The sequence below is a fragment of the Apis florea genome, unplaced genomic scaffold, assembly GCF_048593485.1.
Source record: "Apis florea isolate Af1SG1 unplaced genomic scaffold, ASM4859348v1 contig_3081_pilon, whole genome shotgun sequence".
In the NCBI taxonomy this organism is placed as follows: Eukaryota; Metazoa; Arthropoda; class Insecta; order Hymenoptera; family Apidae; genus Apis; species Apis florea.
This window is the reverse complement of record NW_028256703.1, coordinates 3,224,346-3,247,647: the sequence shown is the minus strand read 5'-3', so window position 1 is coordinate 3,247,647 and position 23,302 is coordinate 3,224,346. Positions and strand designations below refer to the sequence as shown.

The following is a 23,302-nucleotide window of genomic DNA, read 5'->3' as shown; positions in this document are numbered from 1 at the left end:
CTTTTATATAAAATACAAAAGCAAACTCCCTTCCGAGAAAACGATCGGAACATGGATACTCGTTCAGCAGGAAAAATTCTCTAGGCGAATTTTTGCATTTATATTCAATTTCACGGAGATTCGCATTATATCGGAAATTTGTTTCGAAAAATTCTTCTCCCTTGTCCTCAAGGTTTGTTTCTTGAACATATTTCACCACATCCTCCTCGAAATCTTCTTCTCAAACATGGAGTGGCGTTAATGTTAATCATTAATTCAATCGATCGTTGCGTTCGATATTAAAATTTACTCCTCGAAAGCCTTGTAATTATTATATCCGAGTATAAAGTTACTCCTTTCGAGGAGTAACTACACTTGATAAGCTGCATCGTATCCAAATAATATCCAATATACAATTCGATCGTTATTACACTTTCTTTAAACCCAAATGCAATTTTCATTAGAGAAGGATCGATCGCGAGGTTCGATGAACTTTTCAACAAATCGATATATATATATATACACTCTCGAAGAGTATCGACGAATAAAGAAAGGAAACACGAGGATTTCATGAGGCGCCACGTGAGTCGGCGTTCGAGGATATCGCGCGAAAGATTAATTTAAAAAAGAAAAAGAAAAGCATTACGCGGCCTTATACGTACGTACGTAACATCGAGGAGCACGCCGCCCTTTTCTATCGTCGTTTCTATAAATGGCGCGAACTATAACGTGGGGCGCCCACGAGCCGGCGCCCACGTCGATTTTCACCACTTTTGATTCCGGATCTATGCACGAAAACGACAGTGTTCCGCGCACGTGTCGCGACGAGAAACCCTCGTTTCTTTTTTATCGAAAGAAAAGAATTTTTTTCACCGATTAAAAGCGAGCGATTTTAACCGATCTCGTCTTAATTTTACGGGGAAAAATCATTTTTTATTAAGAGAATTATTTCCCGATCTATTATTAAAAAAGTGTCGAGGAGTTATAGTTTAAATTTTCACAGACGATCGGATAATTCTTTTAAGAAGAAATAAGAGGACGTTGGAAATCGAATCGTCTTCCGAGTTGTTCAACAGCGATATAAACGCGAGGCCGAAGTTTTCTCGTTACAATGCGTACAGTTCTCGTTTTCTTTCCCTTCCTCGTTTCGACTTTTTGCCACGAACGCACGCACATCTGTGCATCTAAATATACGAAACACATGCTACAGCACCGCCTACAGCTCGAACTGGTATCGCGCGCACGCTGCTATTCGACGATCATCCGAGAAAAGCACTCGTTCTCGAGAACACTCGGCGAAAAGTTTTCCAGAAAAAGTAATTTGTCTTTCTCCTTTTTTCTCTTCTTTTCCTTCTTTCTTTCTTTATTTAAAGCAGCGCGCGTTTCGGTCGGTTTTTAAAAAGAGATCGAGGAAAACCGCGTCGTCGAGCAAGATTATTTTTAAAGAAACGTCGGATCTTTTCCTCGGTTTTCGCCTTTTCCAGCCGAAATCAAAGAAATCCAGATTGTGTTTGCAATGCTCGTGAAAATGATTCGCGCAATTATTTTCGTTTTCCTGCAAAATTTAATCTCGGATCTGATTTCCATTTCTGTCTCGGTCGAACTCATCAAAGTACAAAGTACACGCAACGAATTCTGCACGCGAGAGTCTGGCAAGAATCGTTTCGATCCACTTAACCCAAGCGTTAAGAAACTACTAGAAAAATTCGATCTATCCCATTGAAGAAGAAGAAACTCGAGTTGATTTTATATCACTCGAAATGTAAAAGTATCGCAATCGCGTAATTTTCAGTGAGAAAATCGAGAAAGGAAGAAACCGATGCACAAGACTTTCTCTATCGCCTACTTACGTTTCATCTCTGCTTATTCGCAACCACTTCTCGAATGCAAATGCGACCGTTCTTTGATCGTTCCCTTCCGGCAATTATGCTCTCTCCACTTGTTCTCTCTTCTTGTTGGATGCTAGAATACCAAGATACGAATCGTATATCTCGATCATGGAGAGATCCGTTCTTTCAAACTCTCGCGAAGTTTTTTTCCTTCTAATAATAATTGCATTAACAATCGTTCGAAAGGAACAATGGAGAATTCGCAGATTTGATCTGGAATTTATCCAGGCGACACGCGTGAAAGGCGAATTTCGATCACGTGTATTCCCGAGAGAAAGAGATTCCCGACTCCTTTCCGCGGTACAATAACGCGCCCTGTCCTTCCCAATTGCGCGTTGTTTCCCATTCTAACGACACCGCCAACTTTCTATCATTGTTTCCGCGCCCGCGAGAAACTTCCTCTAGTCGAGTCAATGTTTCACAGCCTCCAAGCTTTCCATCCAGACCGAACGTGCGATAAAATCGGATTTCGTTCAATACGGTTTTCGTAAATTGCCGCTTCTTGAACAAGACAAGAGTTTCGTCACCAGCTTCGATCGTTCGAGTTCAATCGATAGATGTTTGCAAAAGATAAAGGCAAAAATTGAGACAAATATATCTCTCGTTTAATCTCCACGGAAAATATTTAACGAATTTCGGGATAAAACGCGGTGAAAACATTTTGGAAACATCATCTCTTCCCCTAATTGAGGATCGAGAACACGATAGAGAGGACAGAGAATGAGATATGTGATGCGCAGTCAAATTACCTTTGGGAAAAGGAAAAAAAAGGGAAAGAAAGAAAGAAAGAAAGAAAGAATTTCTTAACGATGGAAATTTCTCAACGTCGAGAATAATGGCGTTTCCAACCTTGTTCGTGCCATCCTTCATCGTAAATACGACTCGTTGCATTTATTTATTTTTTTCGGTGAACGCAAGTCGCGCATTCCGCGATCCCACATTAACACGGACGACGCAACGTTGAAACGTCGGGAGCATCCACCATCCGCTAATTATCACACATCTCGCGCCGCTCGAGTTTTCTACGATCAACTTCGTAGAAACAACGCCTTCGATGTTCGAACGAACGTTTCCAATTACATTTTTTCCCAATCAGCCCTGTATCTTCATCAATTTAATGTTTATCCATCATCCAAACTTGCCAATAATGAAATATTTTATCAAATCAAATTAAAACGTCTTAGGATTAAAAAATGCTAAAAAATCTACCAAAAGAAAATTATAACGAAAAAAAAAACACCTGCAAGCCTTTGTCCCGTAACGTACGGAAGTGGAGAGAGGCACAATTGTCAAAGAAACGAGGAAATACGCACAGCTTCGGGACCATGCGTACCACCAGCGCAGAAAAGTTGTGGACTACCGTTACAAGAATCGCGGAACGAATTCGAGGGGAGCCTCTCCCCTTCCCCCTGGCCCCATACGCGTGAAATCCTTGGCGCAGGATCGTGGGGGAAAAAAAAAATTCCCTTTGAAGCCGGTGTTTCATCGCGTGCGTGCGCGGCGTGAATGGCCGCATCCGCGCGCGCCACGTGCCACCTATCCTGTCCAAAGGGAACAATAACCGCGAAACACTCTCCTCCTTTCCTCCCTTTTTCTCTCTAACCGCTGCCTCCTCCGTGTCTCCCTCTGCTTGTCGCTCGTGCTTGGGGCTGATCCGCATGAATAAGTAGCCAACCCGACACGGAAACGGGAGGCTGGGTGGGAGGGAGCGACGAAACGACGAACGCATGGACGAGCGAGGCACCGGCCGATCGTTATAGAACCGGATGAAAGTAATTTCAAGGTTCGAGGAGAAGAAGCGCGCCTTTTTGCTTCTACCGGCGAAATTTCTTTCCTTCTTGAAACATTTCTTTCTCTTTTTTTCGTGTCGAGAATTTTTTAATTTCTTTAATTTTCTTTTCTAGTTGGAAATATTTTTTCCTTTTTTTGTTATTGTTGTTGTTGTTGTTGTTGTAGAATTGAAAGATATCTTGGTTGTTGGATCGATAAATAAAATATGGACGTGCGATTAAAACATAACGGAATTAGCTGATTTATTTGGAAAAAATCCTCGCTCACAATCGGAAAGGATTCATTCAGTCTGGTGGGACTGGAGCCGGTGTCCCCGGGAATACAATCAACATTCACCTGGTGCATCTACGGCACGCACACAAGAGAAGAGTGGCGAGTCTATGCTATATATAAATATACGAATATCCAAGCGCGAGGACGAACGACGATATAATAATAATAATAATAATTGTTCTTCTTACGGTAAAAACGCGTTTTTTCTTTTTTTTTTTTTTTTTACTTTTTTTTCTCTTTTTTCTTTCTTTACATCTTTCCTCTCTCTCTCTTTCTTTCTCTCACTCTCTCTCTCTCTCTCTCTCTCTCTCTCTCTCTCTCTCTCTTTCGCAATTCGTTATTCACAATTCCGCGCTCGATCATCTTTCACAAATTCTCCTCGTTTCTTTTCTCCCATCTTAATCGTTCGCTACGGTTAGCCGTGTTTAATTATTACACAAATATTGCGATCTATCGTTCGATCGAGAAGCACGAGATAAAATATCGAATGGTAATAAAACACAACAAGGGCAAGTATTAGTATACAATAGAATTTTTTTGAACGACAGTCGATATAAAAAACAACAATCATACTCGACAGACATTGGTCGATTTCCTTCTTTTTTCTTTCTTTTCTTTTTTTTTTCTTTTTTTTCTTTTTTTCGTTTTTTTTTTTTCTAAGCGTGGAAAACTTCGGCATCTCGGATCGGATAAATTTATTCCTTTAAATTATAATCGTACAATGATTATTATTATTATACTGATATGTCGATCAGTCGCTCTTAATCATCGCGCTTCTGGCCGATGATTAATCGTTCTAATCCGTTATCCACGTTCCGTCGAACGGAACCAAGTATCACTTCCGCAAATTCAACTTCTCCTCGCTAGTTAATTAAACAATTAGCTATCTAAGTTATTCAATTTTACTATTTCCAGATATCCAGAACATCTCGAAAAAATCTCTCCTTTCCTCCGCGTACCGATCAATCGAAATTCGCCAATCACGCACGAAAATCAAAATTCGATTTTCGACAAAAACAAAATTTCCTTACCAAGATTCTTAATCTTGAATCACTTCTAATCATTCTCCCTCTTTTTCTCTCTCTCTCTCTCTCTCAACGAAACAACATCGGAATAAACTATCGAAACTACAAAGAACGTTCAACCTCGAAAAATGAACAACACCCGTTTTAAAAAGAAATTTGTCCGAGCCGAGCCAACAGGTTTTCCACGCTGCGAGGAAATCCTACGAAAATCCTTACAGCCTGCAATTGCCTATTTACAATGTTCTTACAAGTATAAACGCTTTATATATATATATATATATATATTTTTTTTTTGGCGTACGTTACACGTACTCGTTTGTTCACCGCTCTCTTGGTTCCCCGAAATTAATAATTCTCGGCTCGACTAGCATCGACACTCGTGTTACAGTCGTGTGTACAATACAAAATTTTATTTTTTCGTTACCCGTCTCTCTCTCTCTCTCTCTCGCCTCGTTTCTCACACACTCTCACACACACAATCTGACGCACAACCGGATCGCGTGCTCTCGTCGCGACGCCCTTCTAAGTCAGTCGAGGACCGGGAGGACACGGTAATTAGAGGCCGTGGTAATTAAGTTGTCGGTGGTGGGCGATCGGTGCCACCGGAAGTTGGTCTGCAACTGGGTTAAGGCGGCGCCGCGCAAGTGGGACGTGGGCAGAGAGAGGAAAGTTCCCACTATTTAAGGAGGTTGCCCGCCAACAGGAGAGAGGGATAATATATCTCGTCCGAATATTTCGAGACGGGATTCGAAAGAAGGAATCGAAAAGCAAATGGAGAGAAGGAAGTGGATTGGGGGGAGGGAAGGAGGAGGGAGAACTGGAAGGAAGCGCAAACGTGCGCTCGAGATCGTTCTATCGATGCATTTTCAACGCATTCCGGAACGCGATGCGAGTCGTAGGAAGTATGTAATCCGCGAAGGAGTCGTTCCTTCGAGCAACAAAGTGTGAAGAAACTGGTTCCGTTCTCTGGATGCGCTCCCCGTCCTATACCTTTTCTCCACCAATTTCATCCTCGTTTTTAGCATCGATCGCCTAGCTCGCTTTGAAAATGTTGCGTTTTCGTTATTTGCCATTTCGACGGGTTGTTTCTTCTTTTTTTTTTTTTTTTACGAGGATCGAGCTGCAAAAACGCTCGAAAAAACGACGTAAATATTCATAGCGCGAATATTGATATTTTTCCACGCTTAGAGGAGAAAAATAAAAAAAAAAAAAAAAAACTCGTTTTAGCTCTCCGAGGAAAATAATAATCCGGAAGGAAATGGAACGAGTTTCGCCCGTTTTCGTAGAAAACATGGTGGCCGATATCCGATATAATACGCGTCATCTACGCGACATCGTTTCCTATTTCCTCGAGAAATACGGGGTTTCGTGCATCTCTTTGATGCCCCTTTATCTCTCTCCTCCTCCTTTCGCTTACTTTTTCCGTGTCATCGATAACGCGATTTCCGCTCACATTTCCCCCCTTTCTTTCCCCCCACAGGATACATCGATCCAATCGTTGTGCCATACCCGTCCATCCCCCCCGTCTTTTATCGTTGCAATTTTAAAATAAATATTCAAAAATTGCGTGACCAGGCTGCCTCGCGGTTTCCCTCGACGATAAATTGCACGGCGCCGTGTCCGGACGTGACTCATTGCAACCTTTATCGATTCCCAACTCCTTCCAGGTGACAATCCCGTTCGAAGAGAGGAATGGTTTCGAAAAATTTTTACTCGGTTTGGAGAAGAAAAGAAAAAGAAAAAGGAAAAGAAAAAAAAAAACCAAGAAGAATCGAAAAACAATTCCCTCGTCGATATATATATATATCGAATCTTTCCAAGATTCTTTCAAAGATAAATAAAGATCTGAATAAAGATCGAACGATTAAAAGATCAACGACGTAAACTTTCTCACAACACGTAACAAATAATCGATAAACTAGAACAAACGGAAGAAAATTAGGAAGAAAAGTTGAAAACTTTTCTCGAAGCAACTCGACTCGTTTCCGCGCGTCTTGATTTACGACGAGACCAAGTTCGAATTTTCCATTCCTTTTTTTCTTTTTTTTTTCCCTTTTTTCCCTACGAGAAACATTTTCGATCCGGCTACTTCCGTCACAGCAGGGTCGTTGTTTCGAACGTATCGTTGCCCGCAAACCACGATTTCCGGTCTCATGTTGCCCTCTCGTGTCTCCCAGCCTAATATCGATCCGCGCACCCCAATAAATAACCAGTCAAATTATCTCGTCCGACTTTGCTACGCCCCCATTCCCATTTCTTCTCTTCGTCTATTTCGGAAATAAAACAGGTCAGATTTTCCCGTGACGTGAAGTTACGCTTCTCTTATCCCTCCTCTTCTTTTTCTACGGGAAAATTCTTTCTCTCTCTCTCTCTCTCTCTCTCTCTCACGATTCATTTTCACATCCTCTTTATTTTGAATAAAAATATCGCCCGCTTTTGTATCCGTCGAAACTTTAAACGTTAAATTCGATTTTAACCGTTTCTTTTCTCTCTCTTTCTCTCTCTTTCCTGTCCTCTCTCTTGATTCACGAGACGGGGAAGCTCTCTTCTTGTCGAGACGCGAATGTAAATGTATCCCGACTTTCAACGAGATTTCCTCGAATCGAAGTGATTTTCGCGAAAGGGAAGAACAACAGTGGTGAAAAGAGAAAGAGAGAGAGAGAGAGAGAGAGAGAGATTTCTTTTTTTCTTTTTACGAAGGAAAAAGTTGGAGAGAGAAATGTTACGAAGGATTTGTGGAAAGTTTGCGCGAAAAATGGCGAAAGGGAAGGAATGGTAGTAGAAGGGACGAGAAGGCCACGAGAACACCGAACCGACGAACGAAATCACGAAGTTTTGCGCTGCTCCAAGATATAAACGAAAAAAAGGAAATAACTTCGGTTGTTTGCGCTTCTTTCTAATTAGCGACTTCTTCCTCGACCGAACCCGATCCAAATACATCATAATCGGACACGATATTTTCTACGAATAGGAACCATTTATTATTATGAATAATAAATTTCTCGATATCAATTCCTCTCGTTATTACATGCGTCAAATACAGGAAAATTCGCCCGGTGATCGAAAAAACTTATGCGACCAATTATTATCGCAAGAATTTTCCCCGTTTTCTGATATGTTTCCCGTACAGCGTTGAGAAAATATCGTCTCGTATTACGGCGGTGGCGGTCGATAAGAATTACACGTAGCGGAAGTCGAAGGGACCGTTAAGGATAAAAGTGTACATTGGCAAGAGGAACACGAGCACCCATCGTTTTGAGCTCCACCCATCGAAATCGTCTAATTCCTCTAAATAGAAACGAAAATTCGAAAATTCATCCTGAAAACACGGATCACGCAAAACTATACAACAACAAATATATACGATTTTCTCTCGCCACGATTTCTTCTCAATCGTTCAATTGTTGAACACGCACGAAAAAACTTACGAGTCAACGTTTAACCCTTTCTATACGGGCGACAATAGTCGCTGTGCACAGACGATGCCTCTCGACGAGCGATTCGAGTATCTTTCTCTGGAAACGTAGCATCGATATTTTATCGTCAATTTTTTCTTTTTTTTTCTTCAATAAACACCGTCGAAACAACTCGTTGCAGCGGCCGGTGACGATCTTTCTCGAGCGAAACCATTTTTTGGAGAAACCGCCTGCAGCGAAAATTAAAAATCAGATCGAATCGTGTATCCAAGAACAATATTACAACGAAAAAGTATATATATGCATAAAATACACATGCATATATATCGTCGTGATCATCAGGATAGTGCGATCATCCGTATCTTCGAGATATGTATCAAGATTTCCGTTCAAGCTCAAAACGATCGGTTCGCCTTTTCTGAGAGCCCCTTACAGAGCACGATACAACGAATACACACGATATACACACGTACGATAATTTAAGGGGAGGGAGGGGATCGTTATCACATCGTTTTACAAAAGATTCGGGAAGAAGCAAATCGGGCGTTGATCGTTCTCTCTCTCTCTCTCTCCACTTTCTCTCTCGTCACGTGGTATAAAGGTGCAAAAAATTATAGAGAGGCACGATCACGATCGTCGGGACGCCTAGGATTCTATCGATTCGACTCTATCGATCGAGCTCTACCTCGACGAACCTCGCGTACTACTACTAGCCTTGCTAACACGATTAATTCACACGATAATAAAGGGCCAATCTGCGGTTATCTTGCACGCGGCGAAAGAAACCATCTAGCAAAAGGGAAAAGAAAATTCTCCTCTACTCTCGCTGCGACGAGAATCCTCTTCCATCCAACGTTCCATCGCGAACGTTTCGGTCGCGATAATTCTTTAATCAATCTCGATGATTCGGCCGGGTTCGGGTTATTAATATCCGCGCCTTTTATCTTCGCCTCTCCTCCTTGACCCGGGCCCGCGTCAGCGTTATTAATACGATGATTCGACGTCGTTGTTATCGGCGACGACGAGGCCTCGTTATCGCGAAAATCCGTTGGAGCTAAGAAAAAAGAGAAACGCCGCGCGTTTTCCATGACGGCCGGTGAAAAGGAACGGAGAGCTCGTCCGACCCGACAAGCCGAGGGATCGTTAAAAGAGTTTTTCCCTCGAGGAAAAGTCCGGTTCGTTTGGAAAATTTTGGCAAAATAGATCGCTTCTCTGTATCACCGAAGAAGCACTTGATTCGTTGTCGTCACATCATCCGCTTCACCATCCCTCGCGATACAGCGAGTGGATCGATCCGAAAGAAAATTTTCCTAGATTATTCATTTCCCTCCTCCCCGCTGGAGAGAACAGTATCCTCCTCTTCGTTTCACTGCCGTTAAACTTTGGCGGTTAAAAAATAAACCAGGCGAGAACAACCTCGCTCGTGTGAAATTCCCAGCCAGGGAGGGCATTCCGTCTTTGCGCATCCTTGAAACGAGGTGAGATCTCGTATCGAGAGGCAGGATTCCTCTCCTCATCCAGTTTCCGATCAGTTTCGAAAACGAGGGCGCGAACCGGCACAATCGCGCAGAAGAAGATTCCAAGAAGAATCGAAACGATCCTCGTTTCTCCAATCCACGTTCGTTGATGCGTTGTTCACTCGACCACCTCGGCGTCGCAGCGCGACGGGGAGGGCGAGGAGGAGGAGGAGGAGGAGGAGGAGGAGGAGGAGGAGGAGGAGGAGGAGGAGGAAGAAGAAGAAGACACCGTGGAAGGCGTGGCTGTGCCCGAAGGAGAGACTGTCCGCGACTTACAAAATCAGAAGACGCACGTGCAGTCCTCCGAGGCCCTGGCCTACCTGGCCCGCTTCCTGTTCAGCTTCGCGAGCTTGCGCCGCTTCAGTATCAGCTGATAGAGCGTGTCCAAACCCTCGTGCAGCCCCTCGCCGGTGATCGCGCAGGCCGGTTGCACTCTGATGCACGCGCTCCCCGGCATCCCTGCCAATTCCAGGACGCCAAGGTGCTTCTCCAACTCGCCCACCTCCTTGGCACCTGTGGAGGAACGCGATCGGTTCAACCGTGAGAGAAAAGAATAGACGAGGGATCGATTTTTCTTTCCTTCGTTCGTTCGCGGTTGCGTCGAGGCTATCGATCCAACGAATATTTTTCTGACCCTTTGCACTCTATATATATATATATAAATGTGATTACATTCTCTCAAGAGACTCTTGTTACAAAATTATTTGATTTGGTAATTTTCTTAAATATAAACACGAGTGCAAAGGGTTAAGATCCGGAAGGGAAATTGTTAACCGGTCGAAATCGTCGATGGAGCGCGTACTTTTTCTCGTATCGATCTTGTCGTACCGTTCAATTTCAAGCGGAGACGCTTTATTATACGATGATTTGCATTTACTTACGCAATAACAGGCCGATAAAATTGTAGAGAGAGAGAGAGAGAGAAGCCCGTGTAATCTGGCGAATGATGCGACTGTGTCCGTTATTTATTTTTTTTTTTTATTAGAATAATAAATAACACGTCGGATAAAGTCAAATGCTGCTCGTATATATATATAGGATGTTTAATCTTTAATCTAACCGTGCTCCGTTATAAATTGCGGTCAAGTGCGTTTATACTCGTAGCGAAGCCATACCGTTCGAACGCCGATGTTTTCCCGCATTATACGCTCGAAAATGATCGATACATTTATTTTTACGAATACGTAAAACACCGTCGGATCGAAACGTTACGCGGTTCTTTTAAAGTTTAAAGAATTTTGAAAATTTTGAATTCGAGTCGAGAACAGAATCGTTTACGATTTCTCTTAAAAAAAAAGAAAAAAAAAGAAAGAAAGAAAAGAACACGTTCAATATAATTATGTCAACGCGAGCAATCTCGTTTAGAAAAGAGGCCACGGTTCTCTTTATATAATCGGGGCGAAACGCCAAGTTAACGCGATGCACACGAAACTGTGTTACCTGGCAGATCCTGCTTGTTGGCTAGGATCAGAATGGGCACACCGGCGTTATCCGGGCTCCTCGCCGTTCTGGTCAGCTCCATTTTGGCCTCCTCGAGCCGTTCCGCGTCGCAAGAGTCGACCACGAAGATAATACCATCGGTGCATCTGGTGTAAGACTTCCACAATGGTCGTAATTTCTCTTGCCCGCCCACGTCCCATACGAGAAAATTCACACCTGTGACAAACCATCATGGCGATCTATTTATATTTCCTCCTTTGTCGTTTTTCTTTCCTTTTTTTTTTTTTTCTTTTCCTCTTCGTCCAGACGAGAATCGAAGAGGAACGAAGATTGATAAATCGTTCGTGAGAATCTGCGCGTAGAATTTTAGAAGAGAATCAATCGGAATTTTCAAGTGTTTCGAGTATTTCATTTATGAAATACCGTGGAAGGATTAATATTGTAATGGATTTAAAAAGAAGAATGTGAAAAATTCATTCTCTGCAGAGATAGATCGTCGGATAGAAAATGCTGCGCGAAATAATTGAGAGAGGTTGGAAAGCGACGTTTTTTTTCTTTTTGCCTGTTATCCCGAATATAACGCGCGTCCTAGTCGCTTTCACATCCTGTTTTAATCTGGAGGAAATGGATCTCGCAGGACGGTTTCCTGCTACTTGGGAAACTATCGTAGTGATTTCTTTTTGCCAAGAAGAAAAAAAAGTGTAGTACTTTCTCTGGAATACGGGAACGGATATACGAAACGCAAAACGAAACGAAAGAGGAAATTCTTTGATGCGATTTTCATCTCTTGCCGCAATTACCGGTATTATACCAGGTTTCTGGGACGAGCAGACCTACTCGTGCCACGAGGAGGAAACAGACATCGACTTATTACGTTGACGCGCACGCGATAACTGTAATAATAAACGCGTCCCGCATTTAAACGTTATCCTAGCCGCGTAATCGTTACGACATTTCCATTACGCGGTTCATCGCGTCCCTCTTCGCCAAAAATCTAATTATACGTCTACAATTTCAATCCTCGCTCGGCCAATCCGATATATCTCCGTAGAGCATGTGACAAACAAATGATTTTTAACCCTTTGCACTCGAATCGACACGGTTTGCCGTATGAATTTTTTAACTAAAAATAATTTCACGCACGTATAAACTTTTATATTTTAATATCCTACGCATCTTTGCATACAAAGAAAGAAACTTCGTTGAACATTAAATTTAATGGTTTGGATTTTGTGCGATATTTTATGAAATATCTCCAAGACGCATCCTCGGTTTGTCGGGGCAAGTGTCGCAGTGAAATGTCGCTCGATGTCTTTCACCTTTCCTGCTTCGTCGAGAGCAAACTTTATAATCCTTCCTAACTTCTGTTAACGTAACGTGCTCTCACATTCACCGTCTTATTATTCTTATTTTTATTACGTGTTCATCGCCGTTTTCCTTCTCTGTATCCTGTATCAATTTCTTTACGAATAAAAGTGGAATTCGATTCGAATTCGAACTCGAACCGATCATTCTTCTATGCTATACAAAACTCAAACTCAAACATCACGATTTGAAATAAGAAAATCTAGCTATTCGATATCACATTATTCTACGCTAGGGAAAAAAAAAAAAAAAAGTCAATCATAAATAGACGATGGCCGAGACTCGTCTCTCGAGTGCAAAGGGTTACAAATATATTTTACAATTCGGATAAAATTTCGCGTTACCTTTCGCTTTGCCGATGCCACCACGGATCCTCTCGCAGTTGAAGCCAATAGTGGGCACTGTGTTCAGGTATTGGTCGAACTTGAGTCGATACAACGCGGTGGTTTTCCCCGCGCTGTCGAGGCCTAGCATGGCCACGTGGAGCGGCGTTCCCGTGGGAAGTGCCTCGAGGAAGCCGCCGCTCGTGCCGCTCCTGCCCATCCCGGCACCCATTCCTCTCCTTCCTCACCGCCTCCCTCCTCCTATCGCGACCACTTTTCCACCTCTAACCCTCCTTCCTCGCCTTTCTTTTAACTGGCATTTAGCTTCCCTCCTTCTCCACCTTCCCTCCACGATCGATCGATCGTCAATCGCTGTTAATCTCCTCTACAACGATTTCGATTCCTCCTCTTCTTCCCTTCCCAACCGTGCCACGCCGCTTTCCCCCTTCAAAATTCCCTCCTCCCCTCTACCTCATCCCGAATTCGCCCCGTCCTTCTTTCCTCCTCCCTCTCTCCCTCTCTCTTCTTCTCCAATTCTTTCCACCGTTTTATCCCTCCATGCCGCGTACCTGGACGACACGTCTAGCTTTCGATCTCTCGCCTCCTTCTTTCTTCCTTTTCTCTCTCTCTCTCTCTCCCTCCTTTTCCTTCCACCTTGCTCTCGCGATCTTCTCTGGCGGTCGTCCCGTCCCTGGGCCAAAGTCGAGGATCGGGGAGAGAAAGAGAAAGACAGAGAGAGGGGAGGGAGGCTGCTGCTCTCCTCCGCTTTCGATCCTCGTCCCCGCCGTAAAAGGACTCGCTTCGAGGCCACGATCACTACCGCACCGGCTGAAAATGAAAGGAGAAACGTGTTAGCGATGCCTGCTGGGCCTGTGTCGTATCCCATTCCCGCCTCGCTTTTCCAAATCCTCTCTCTTTCGCTTTTCTTTTTTTCTTTCACACAGTTTTTCCACCCCGATTTTAACATCCCGGGGAGGTTGTTATATCGGATATCGTACTTTTGTTCGAGCGATCAACTCGTCGTCAGCTCTCGACGGGCTAAGTTCTAAAAAATTACTACCCTCTACTAAAGATTGTTATTATGGAGTCGATGCGTGCAATTTTTGGTATCAACGGTTTTTTCTTCTCTCTTCTTTCAATCCTTCGAAGACGATATATTGATCCTCTGCACTCGTACATCGTTGTATGTAGTCGCATACATTTTATTATTATATTTACATTAAATGTAATAATTACAGTAAATATATGTGTAATATAATTACATTCTAGGGATTCTTGTTGCTTGATTGATAAAAATAAATACGAGCGCAAAAGGTTAACACGCGCACGTATTTCGAAGTTCCAGCTGTGTCGTTTGGTGGAGACAAAAGAGCGGGACGGGTGCACAAAGGCGTAAGATATAATCGCGGTTGGTGGTTGAAAGGTTGCCAATTAACCGGGAGAGATATTTTTAAAAGGAGAGAACCGATGGTCGAATCGCGTTTATCGGTTCCCCGTTGTTGGAAAATATCTCGTTTCGATGCTTTTCGAAGAGAAGCCGCTATCATCCTGCATGGAACACGATTCCTGCAATTTGCGCGGGGATTCTAGACAGGATAACGAGCAGGATACTAACTTCATTAAAACGCATCGAGAAGTAATTAAACCGGCGATCCAGAAGTAACCGAATAATTGCAATGAATCGCGGCTAACAAGGCATTCTCCGCTCGTTGCATCGATCTCGCGCGCGCGATACATCATTCGCCCCCTTTTTTCTCCAACAAATTTTTTCAATTTTTCAATTTCAATTTTACGTTTCTCGCTACTCGATGTGGAGAGAGGAAAAAAAAAAAAAGAAGAAGAAGACTTTCAAATGGCCTTCCACGCGGACCGCTTTTCTTCTTTCTTCCCCGGGGAGACGAGAGATAAAATAGTGGAAGCGAAAACCGCCCAAAGCCTGTCGTAAAACACTCTTAAACAAGCCGGATCCGTGATGGAGTTGGACGAGGATTTTCCAGAAGAGTTTTCTATTTCTGAAATCGTGATCGAATCACCATCGTTTAAAGCAAAAACTCCTTTCTGTTGCATGAATAAAAAAAGAGGGAGGGGATTATCGAATTCGAACACGAGTGGAACACGAGTGGAGGTTTTTTAAAGAGAGCCGAGAAGATAGAAAGACAGAATTGTTAAATTAATATCGACGATAACAATTAGAGAGATACGATAAGTGAATCGATTCGCGATTAATGGCGCGATTTTGAAGGACCATCCATCCGAGGCTGAAAAAGAACGAATAGAGAATCTGACTAACCTTGGCAATAAGTAATACAAGTCTAACCGCTTCGCATGCAAATCCGCCGGGTGAATATTCCAGTTCTACGAGGCGCGATTAATCTCGTTCCACCAGCCGGCAAACTTCACGGATAACACCAGCCTATGGAGAAATTCTACCTCGTTAATACGGATTATGGGGTGACACGCGCCACAAATTCTGCGCCCAAATAATCGGAAGACGCATATTCCTTTCCAAATATCGGTTAATCGCTTCCGAACTTCGCTTCATCCGACACTTTCACGAGCAAGAATTCGCGGAACGAATTGTTCAGAGTTGTTCTTCTATATTATCCGCCGAGAAAAATGAGTTACTTTAACCCTTTTGGTACCCTTTGGGCGCAAGAGTTAAGTGGCTTTGCACAAGATCGTCACTGAGGTACTACGGCCGATTATAGTCTGCATAATAATTACAGTCGGTCTCCATAAGATACCATTGAAGTACTATAGTCTGCATAAGATATCACTGAAATATTATAGGCGACTATATTCTGCATAAGAGATAAGATACCATTACAGACGACTATAATCGTTTTACACAAAATGCCACTGAAGTACTACAGTGACTATAGTCTGCATAAGATGCCATTAAAATATTACAGTGACTATAGTCTGCATAAGATACCACTGAAATATTACAGGCGACTATATTCTGCATAAGATGCCACTGAGATAAAATACCACTACAGATGACTATAATCGCTTTACACAAAATACCACTGAGGTACTACGGGCGACTATAGTCTGCATAAGATATCACTGAAATATTATAGGCGACTATAATCTGCATAAAAGATAAGACTATAATTACTCTGCATAAGATGCCACTAAGGTACTACAGTGACTATAGTCTGCATAAGATGCCATTAAGGTATTACAGTGACTATAGTCTGCATAAGATACCACTGAAATATTACAGGCGACTATATTCTGCATAAGATGCCACCGAGATAAAATACCACTACAGATGACTATAATCGCTTTACACAAAATACCACTGAGGTACTACGGGCGACTATAGTTTGCATAAGATATCACTGAAATATTATAGGCGACTATACTCTGCATAAGAGATAAGATATCATTGAGATAAGATACCACTACAGACGACTATAGTCGTTTTACACAAAATGCCACTGAAGTACTACGGGCGACTATAATTACTCTGCATAAGATGCCACTAAGGTACTACAGTGACTATAGTCTGCATAAGATACCAGCGAGATAAAATTCCACTACAGATGACTATAATCGCTTTACACAAAATACCACTGAGGTACTACGGGCGACTATAGTCTGCATAAGATACCACATATCGTACGATATGACGAGCGATTCGAGTTATCGCGCATCGAGTATCTTTCTGTGGAAACGTAGCATCGATATTTTCTTTTTGTCATCAATTTTTTTTCAATAAACACCGTCAAAGCAACTTGAATTGCGAGGCGTAAACGTAACTGATGACAATCTTTTTCGAGCACCGTGCACATTTTTGGTGCGGCGGAGAAGTCGCTCGTAGCGAAAGGGTTAAATACCTAGAAGAAAGACTAACTAAAGAAAAAGTTCGAACGAAGTTCGAATGATAACTTTATTTCAAAATAAACTCGGGTAACATTATTCGTAGCTACTAAGATGGTTGATCGCTCTTCGTATAGTAACTCGTGGCTACAATTAACCGCGCGTTGAATAATAAATTATTCGAATAACTTTATTCCTTAATTTCAATCGTTAAAATTTTATCTCTGTTTTCGATTAAGCCTCTCCTACCGTTGCTACGAATTTTTATCCGGATGTTCATCGAGCGGTTACAAGATTATCGGATTATAACGAATATTCATGAAGCTCTTGAATAGCAATCGAACCTGTTATCAATTATATCGATTTCACGAGAACGTCTGTGGATAAAAATTTTCTTCGAAAAATCCTTGGAAGAACGCTCTACCATCTCTCGAACGATCACCATAGTCTCGGTAAATTCTCGAGCAAACCGTGAAAAACCGTGAATATTCATCGTATTCCCGATAAATCGTGGAGAACGTTGTTTCGAGTTCGTCGAACCGATCAGAAGCGGATTCGAGTGTCGGGCCGAGCACGACTAAGAATAATGGTAACCATAAATTACGGTAAGAGAAACAATGAAAAGGGAGGATCACGGCACGAGCGGTGTGTTTCCATCGCGGCTGGTCGGCGACCATGGAATCACGGTGGCCAACGATGATGCCTCTCCTTTTATCTCCACGCCTGTTGAACGGCTGGCTATTTTTAGGCGGAATAAAGCGTGCAACAACCGGACGAGAATTAAAAAGTTTCTCTAAGTTGACTGGCCGTCTCGTTTCTTCTCACGGAGGGAAAAACAGTTTAACGAGGCCACAGTCGGCCGGTTCGATGAAGGGACGATTCTCTCTTTCTCTTTCTCTCTCTCTCTCTCTCTCTCTCTGTTCGCTATAAACAGTACGAGAAATGGCGAGAAATTTTGGCGAAAAAATTGCACCGAGGGATTGAAACTAAAATTGAAACTGAAATTAGACTTCTGTCCGCTCTCGATGGGGTTTCACCGACCGAGGTATTAAATCGACGACTCTTGAAGTTTCGTGCCCGCGAGTTTTGTTTCAACCGAGCGTGAAACATTGTTTCAAAAATGCGTTAAAATTTTCTCCCGTGTGAAATTAAACATCGAATTAAATTTTAATCTTCGAAGGCAAGCGATAATGATAAATTGGACTATTTTGAAATGTCCTTGTTACATCGAATCGTACAAATAACATTTAATCATAGCTACGAACGAATGTTAGCTTCGTTCCATCGATCCTCGTGAAATTAAACACTAAATTAACTCTTTGCACTAGTATTTATATTTAAGAAGGTTACCAATCAAGCAACAAAAATCCCTAGAATGTAATTATATTATACATATATTTACATTAGTAAATATAAATACAATAAAATGTAGGATGGAACATAAATTTTAATCTTCGAGGCAAGAGATTGATAAATTGGATTATTTTGAAAAATTCTGGATATCTCGAGCGACAAATCTCCCGTCGTTACATCGAATCGTATAAACACGGAAATACGTTTAACCACAGGTGAACGGATAGGCTCGTTTCACCGAGACGCTTCCGGCTTATTGTTCCGATGTTCCGGTGTCTCTTTTCGTCAATTATTTAGGTGAATCCACAATCGTACGTTCCTCGATCCGATCGTTCCATTTTCCGTGGACAATGGAATCGATCCCGGACGAGAAAAAGAAATATTTCTCGATAAGGTAATCGCGGTTTTATAATAGACGCGATCATCGGAGTTTCGTTCGACGAATCATTCGAAACCGTTCCTCTCCCTCTTCCTCCCCCCTCCCTCGTTTTCATCCTCGCCACCATTGTTCCCAAGATCACCATTTTCTCTAATGATGCAACTTGTCACTTTTGTTCTTCCTTCTTAACGAATCCTCAGCAATTACCGACCCCTTCCCTCCCGGCTTATTTACCTATTTAATTGTACGCGACTCCGAGAGACGTGTAATTTTCCACCTTGTATGTACTTATACTTCCTGGAACAACAAGAAGTTGGAATAAAATGAGTACAACACGATCCGAATGAATCGTAGCGAAAGAATCGGATCGAGGATTTTCTTCGATGATCGAGGATGCAAGTTTAAAAATGTGTCAAAAGCTCGTCGAATCGTCGATATTGCGTGGTACAATTATGGTTGTTAATAATTTTGACACGAAGAAAGAGAGGGAGAGAGAGAAAAGAAATCGGACGATCAATTGTACTTCTCGAACGTAATAAACGACACTCGAGTCTGTTTATCGATACCTCTTAAACCGGCCGTTTACGAAGGCTGAGAACTCGAAACTCGTAATCGGTGAGCGTGGTGAAGTGAATTTAAAGAAGCGAGGCCGCAAGGAACACGAGTCACAGACAGGCAGGTAGCAAACCGCAAGACAAACACTCGATACTCATTTCGTCTGTTTGCGAGTAACTTGGACCGTCTATTCGTTTCTAACTGTTTATTAAGTATAAGCTTGTTGCATTTCTCGTAGACAATTCTGCTTCCCCTAAATTCCCCTAAATCACCCATCATCCTTCGCAGGATGTTCCCCTTTACCAGAAATCGTAATAAATAAATCACTCGACAAGCCAAGCGTTGCCATATCCTCTTTTTCCTCCCTCGTTGCGTTTTATTTTTTTCTATCGATCGGACAACGCGATTAAAGGATAGGCAGATCGAGGAGCAAGTTTCGATCGAGCAGGAATAAATACGCAATGGAATGGATGATAAAAGGGAAAAAAAAGAGAAGGCGACTAGTGCTAACGAGTTTCGTGTGGACTGCGTTTCCAAAAAGATTGGGAGGAGAGAGGGAAGATGAAAGGACGAGGAGAGACGCGTGTTCGAAAATGTTACCGGTGTGGCAGGTGTGGCGGACTGGTCCAGGAAAAAAAGGAGATTAAAGTGGGTCGGGATGCAAAGCCAATGCAGATGCACATGCACCAGATGCAGTTTACAGATATTGCCGCCAATACTTTGCTTCTCCTTCCATTTTTTTTTTTTTTTTACGACTCCCTCCCATATTTAGTTTTCCCGGATCGAATATATAACGTCCATTTATTAACGCCGTAATTAAACGTACGAACGAACGTGCACAACGAGGGATAAAATAAGCGAAAAAAAAAAAAAAAAGAACGAAAAATTCGCGATTAAAATTGCAGGAACGGAGGTATGAGCGAAGCTATAATTTGCAATGTTTGCTAATGGTTCAATTTTTACAAGGCGAGGCGTTTTTAACCCTACTACGGACAACTATAATCACTCTACACAAGATGTCACTGAAGTAGTACGGGCTAGTATAGTCTCCATAAAATGTCACTGAGGTTTCTATGGGCGACTATAGTCGCTCTGCACAAGATGCCATTGAGATACTACGGGCGACTATAATCGCTTTGCACAAAATGTCGCTGAGGTACTATGGACGATTATAGTCTGCACAAAATGTCATTGAGTGACTATAGCTGTATAAAATATCACTGAGATACTACGGGCAATTACAGTCGCTGTGCACAAGATGATAGTGAAGTACTAAGGGCGACTATAGTCTGTATAAGATGCCATTGAGATACTACGGACAATTATTGTCGCTGTGCACAAGATGACAATGAGGTATTATAGTCTGGGTAAGGGCGACTATAGTCTGCACAAGATGCCATTGAGATAGTACGGGCGACTATAATCGCTTTGCACAAAATGTCACTGAGGTACTATGGACGATTATAGTCTGCACAAAATGTCACTGAGTGACTATAGCTGTATAAAATACCACTGAGATACTACGGGCAATTACAGTCGCTGTGCACAAGATGACAGTGAAGTACTAAGGGTGACTATAGTCTGTATAAGATGCCATTGAGATAGTACGGACAACTATTGTCGCTGTGCACAAGATGACAATGAGATACTATAGTTTGGGCGACTATAGTCTGTGTAAGATATCACTAAGATACTATGGGCGACTATAGTTTGCACAAGATGCCACTGAGATACTACGGGCAATTACAGTCGCTGTGCACAAGATGACAGTGAAGTACTAAGAGTGACTATAGTCTGTATAAAATGCCATTGAGATAGTACGGACAACTATTGTCGCTGTGCACAAGATGACAATGAGGTACTATAGTTTGGACGACTATAGTCTGTGTAAGATATCACTAAGATACTATGGGCGACTATAGTCTGCACAAGATGCCACTGAGATACTACGAGCAATTACAGTCGCTGTGCACAAGATGACAGTGAAGTACTAAGGGCGACTATAGTCTGTATAAGATGCCATTGAGATACTACGGACAATTATTGTCGCTGTGCACAAGATGACAATGAGGTATTATAGTCTGGGTAAGGGCGACTATAGTCTGCACAAAATGTCACTGAGATACTATGGATAATTATACTCTGCACAAAATGTCACTGAGGTACTACGATTGACTATAGTCTGCACAAGATGCCATTGAAATACTACAGGCAATACTATAGTCGCTCTGTCTAAGATATCGCGTATTATACGATATGACGAGCGACTGGAATTATTTGCGCATCTTTCTGTGGAAACGTAGCATCGATACTTTGTTTTTATCATCAATTTTTTTTTTCAATAAACACCGTCAAAGCAACTCGAATTGAGAGGCGTTGCAGCGGCCGGTGATGATCTTTCTCGAGCACCGTGCATATTTTTGGTGCGGCGGAGAAGTCGCTCGTAGCGAAAGGGTTAATTTATCGAAATTTCCCTAGTAACCCTAAGATTTCTCGTTCGATCTATTCGCCAAGATGAAAACTTGGAGAAAACGACTTCCATCTTCGCGAACATTTTTGCCCCGATAAATTTTCGAAAGAATCGATTCCGCTTCGAATATAAATGTTTCTTAGGTTTTTAAAATTATATTCGATTACATAAAAAAAAAAATGACAAACACCTCGAAAATTCCATCAAACGAAACGAAAATTCCAATTATAAATAACCTCGGCTCGCCAACGGCCATTAATTTTCTATTTCCTAACATCTTCTCCATCTCCCGGAATAATACATAATGGGCCGTGTGTTAAACGCGTGTTAGATCGATCCATGAATAATTCACGCAATTCGCGGCCGAATAAATTTCGCGCCCGAGATTTGAAGAAGCGATCCTACGAAAATTTTCGCTGTTCCAAATGTTTCCAAGATTTGTATTCATCACGGTTGAACGAACGTCGCAACGCTTGATTCTCGATTATGAACGAGAACGCTGTTAACGAACGTTCGATATAATTAGAAGGGGAGGAGGAGGAGGAGGAGGAGGAGGAAAAATGCAACACGGGATTCGATGTTAACGAGACACCGTTCCCTTTTTTCTTCACGTCGAAACGTTTACAAAAGAATACAAACACACCCTTGGCGAACCGCCACTAATTTTTCCCTCTCCCTCTGCTCCCCCTCTCCCACTTTTCTTCTCCTTTTCTTTCTACTTTCTTTTCCTCCACGGCTTTTCCATTTCTCCTCCTTTCTCTTGGATTTCACGATTTCGAGCGAGGTCCGTAGATAAATCAACGCGAAAACTTTAACAAGAAACGTGTATCACTACACGCTGGTATTTTACAATTTTATCTCTTATACGATGATCGGAGATGCCGTGGAAGAGAAATATGCGATTCTTCCTACGAAAGGAGAATAATTCGTTTGTTTCTCGATCGACATCGTTTGATACATCGAGTTTCGACTGATCCGATTTATTCTTTCTTTATTGTTTCCACTATATTAAATGTTTATTCCAAAATTTAATTTTTTGTTCTTAATCCTTTTGATCTAACTTTTTCTAATCTAAAATTAATCTCAACCTGAATTATTTCATCGAAAGAACAAGCCAACACGGTTGTTTATGCGAATAGAAAATATAATTACTCACAGGTCGAAGCGACACACCTCGAAAATCCCGGGTGAAAAGAAGTTTAAATATTTGCGAAGGGATGCTCGTTTCAAGTACAGGGTTAAGGGAGCAGAGACAAGAACAAGCATCGCGAATAGAGGCTGAACGATGACCCAGAACGCCAGATTTCTCTCTCTTTCTCTCTCGTCGTCTCTGGTTTAAATTTGATTTACCTACTTTTGCGCGTGCATGTCAATGTACCTGTGTCCCCTCGTATCCCGTGCATTCGAGGTCACATAAATTAACGCGTCCACCTTCTGAATATTCATTTTCAAAAAAAAAAATACACACACATCGCGCGTTTCTTGCATAATCGTTGAATAACGTTCATCCTCGTAATCCTCCGTGAAAAAGATCAAAAGAGACGAACGCGTGTCCAACTATAGAAGCGAGCACTCTCGTGTCAATTTCGAAATCGTAAATATATTTTTAAGAGGTGCTATCGTTCTTCGAAAGCGAATACGTTTCTTCGAATCTTTTTTTCGAATTCGTCGAAAATTTGGAACAGCGATAAATTTTCAG

The 23,302-nt window shown here is 42.1% G+C and overlaps 1 protein-coding gene across 3 annotated transcripts in view; it reads right to left on the bottom strand.

Moving 5' to 3' along the window:
- Arl4 (ADP ribosylation factor-like 4) overlaps positions 1 to 23,302 on the bottom strand; it is a 47,403-nt gene that overhangs the window by 6,779 nt on the left and 17,322 nt on the right. For 2 of the 3 annotated variants that reach the window (XR_015292336.1, XM_086909252.1), the window contains exons 2-3: positions 13,040 to 13,846; positions 11,331 to 11,546 (exon numbers count right to left, since the gene is read on the bottom strand). Coding sequence is in view for 2 of the 3 variants with exons in the window: in XM_086909252.1 (XP_086765378.1) it covers positions 11,331 to 11,546; positions 13,040 to 13,250 (427 nt within the window). In the remaining variant the exon portion in view is untranslated. Of the gene's footprint in view, positions 1 to 3,876; positions 10,404 to 11,330; positions 11,547 to 13,039; positions 13,847 to 23,302 lie in introns of those variants that run through there. The other variant, XM_086909253.1, reaches the window with a different exon arrangement.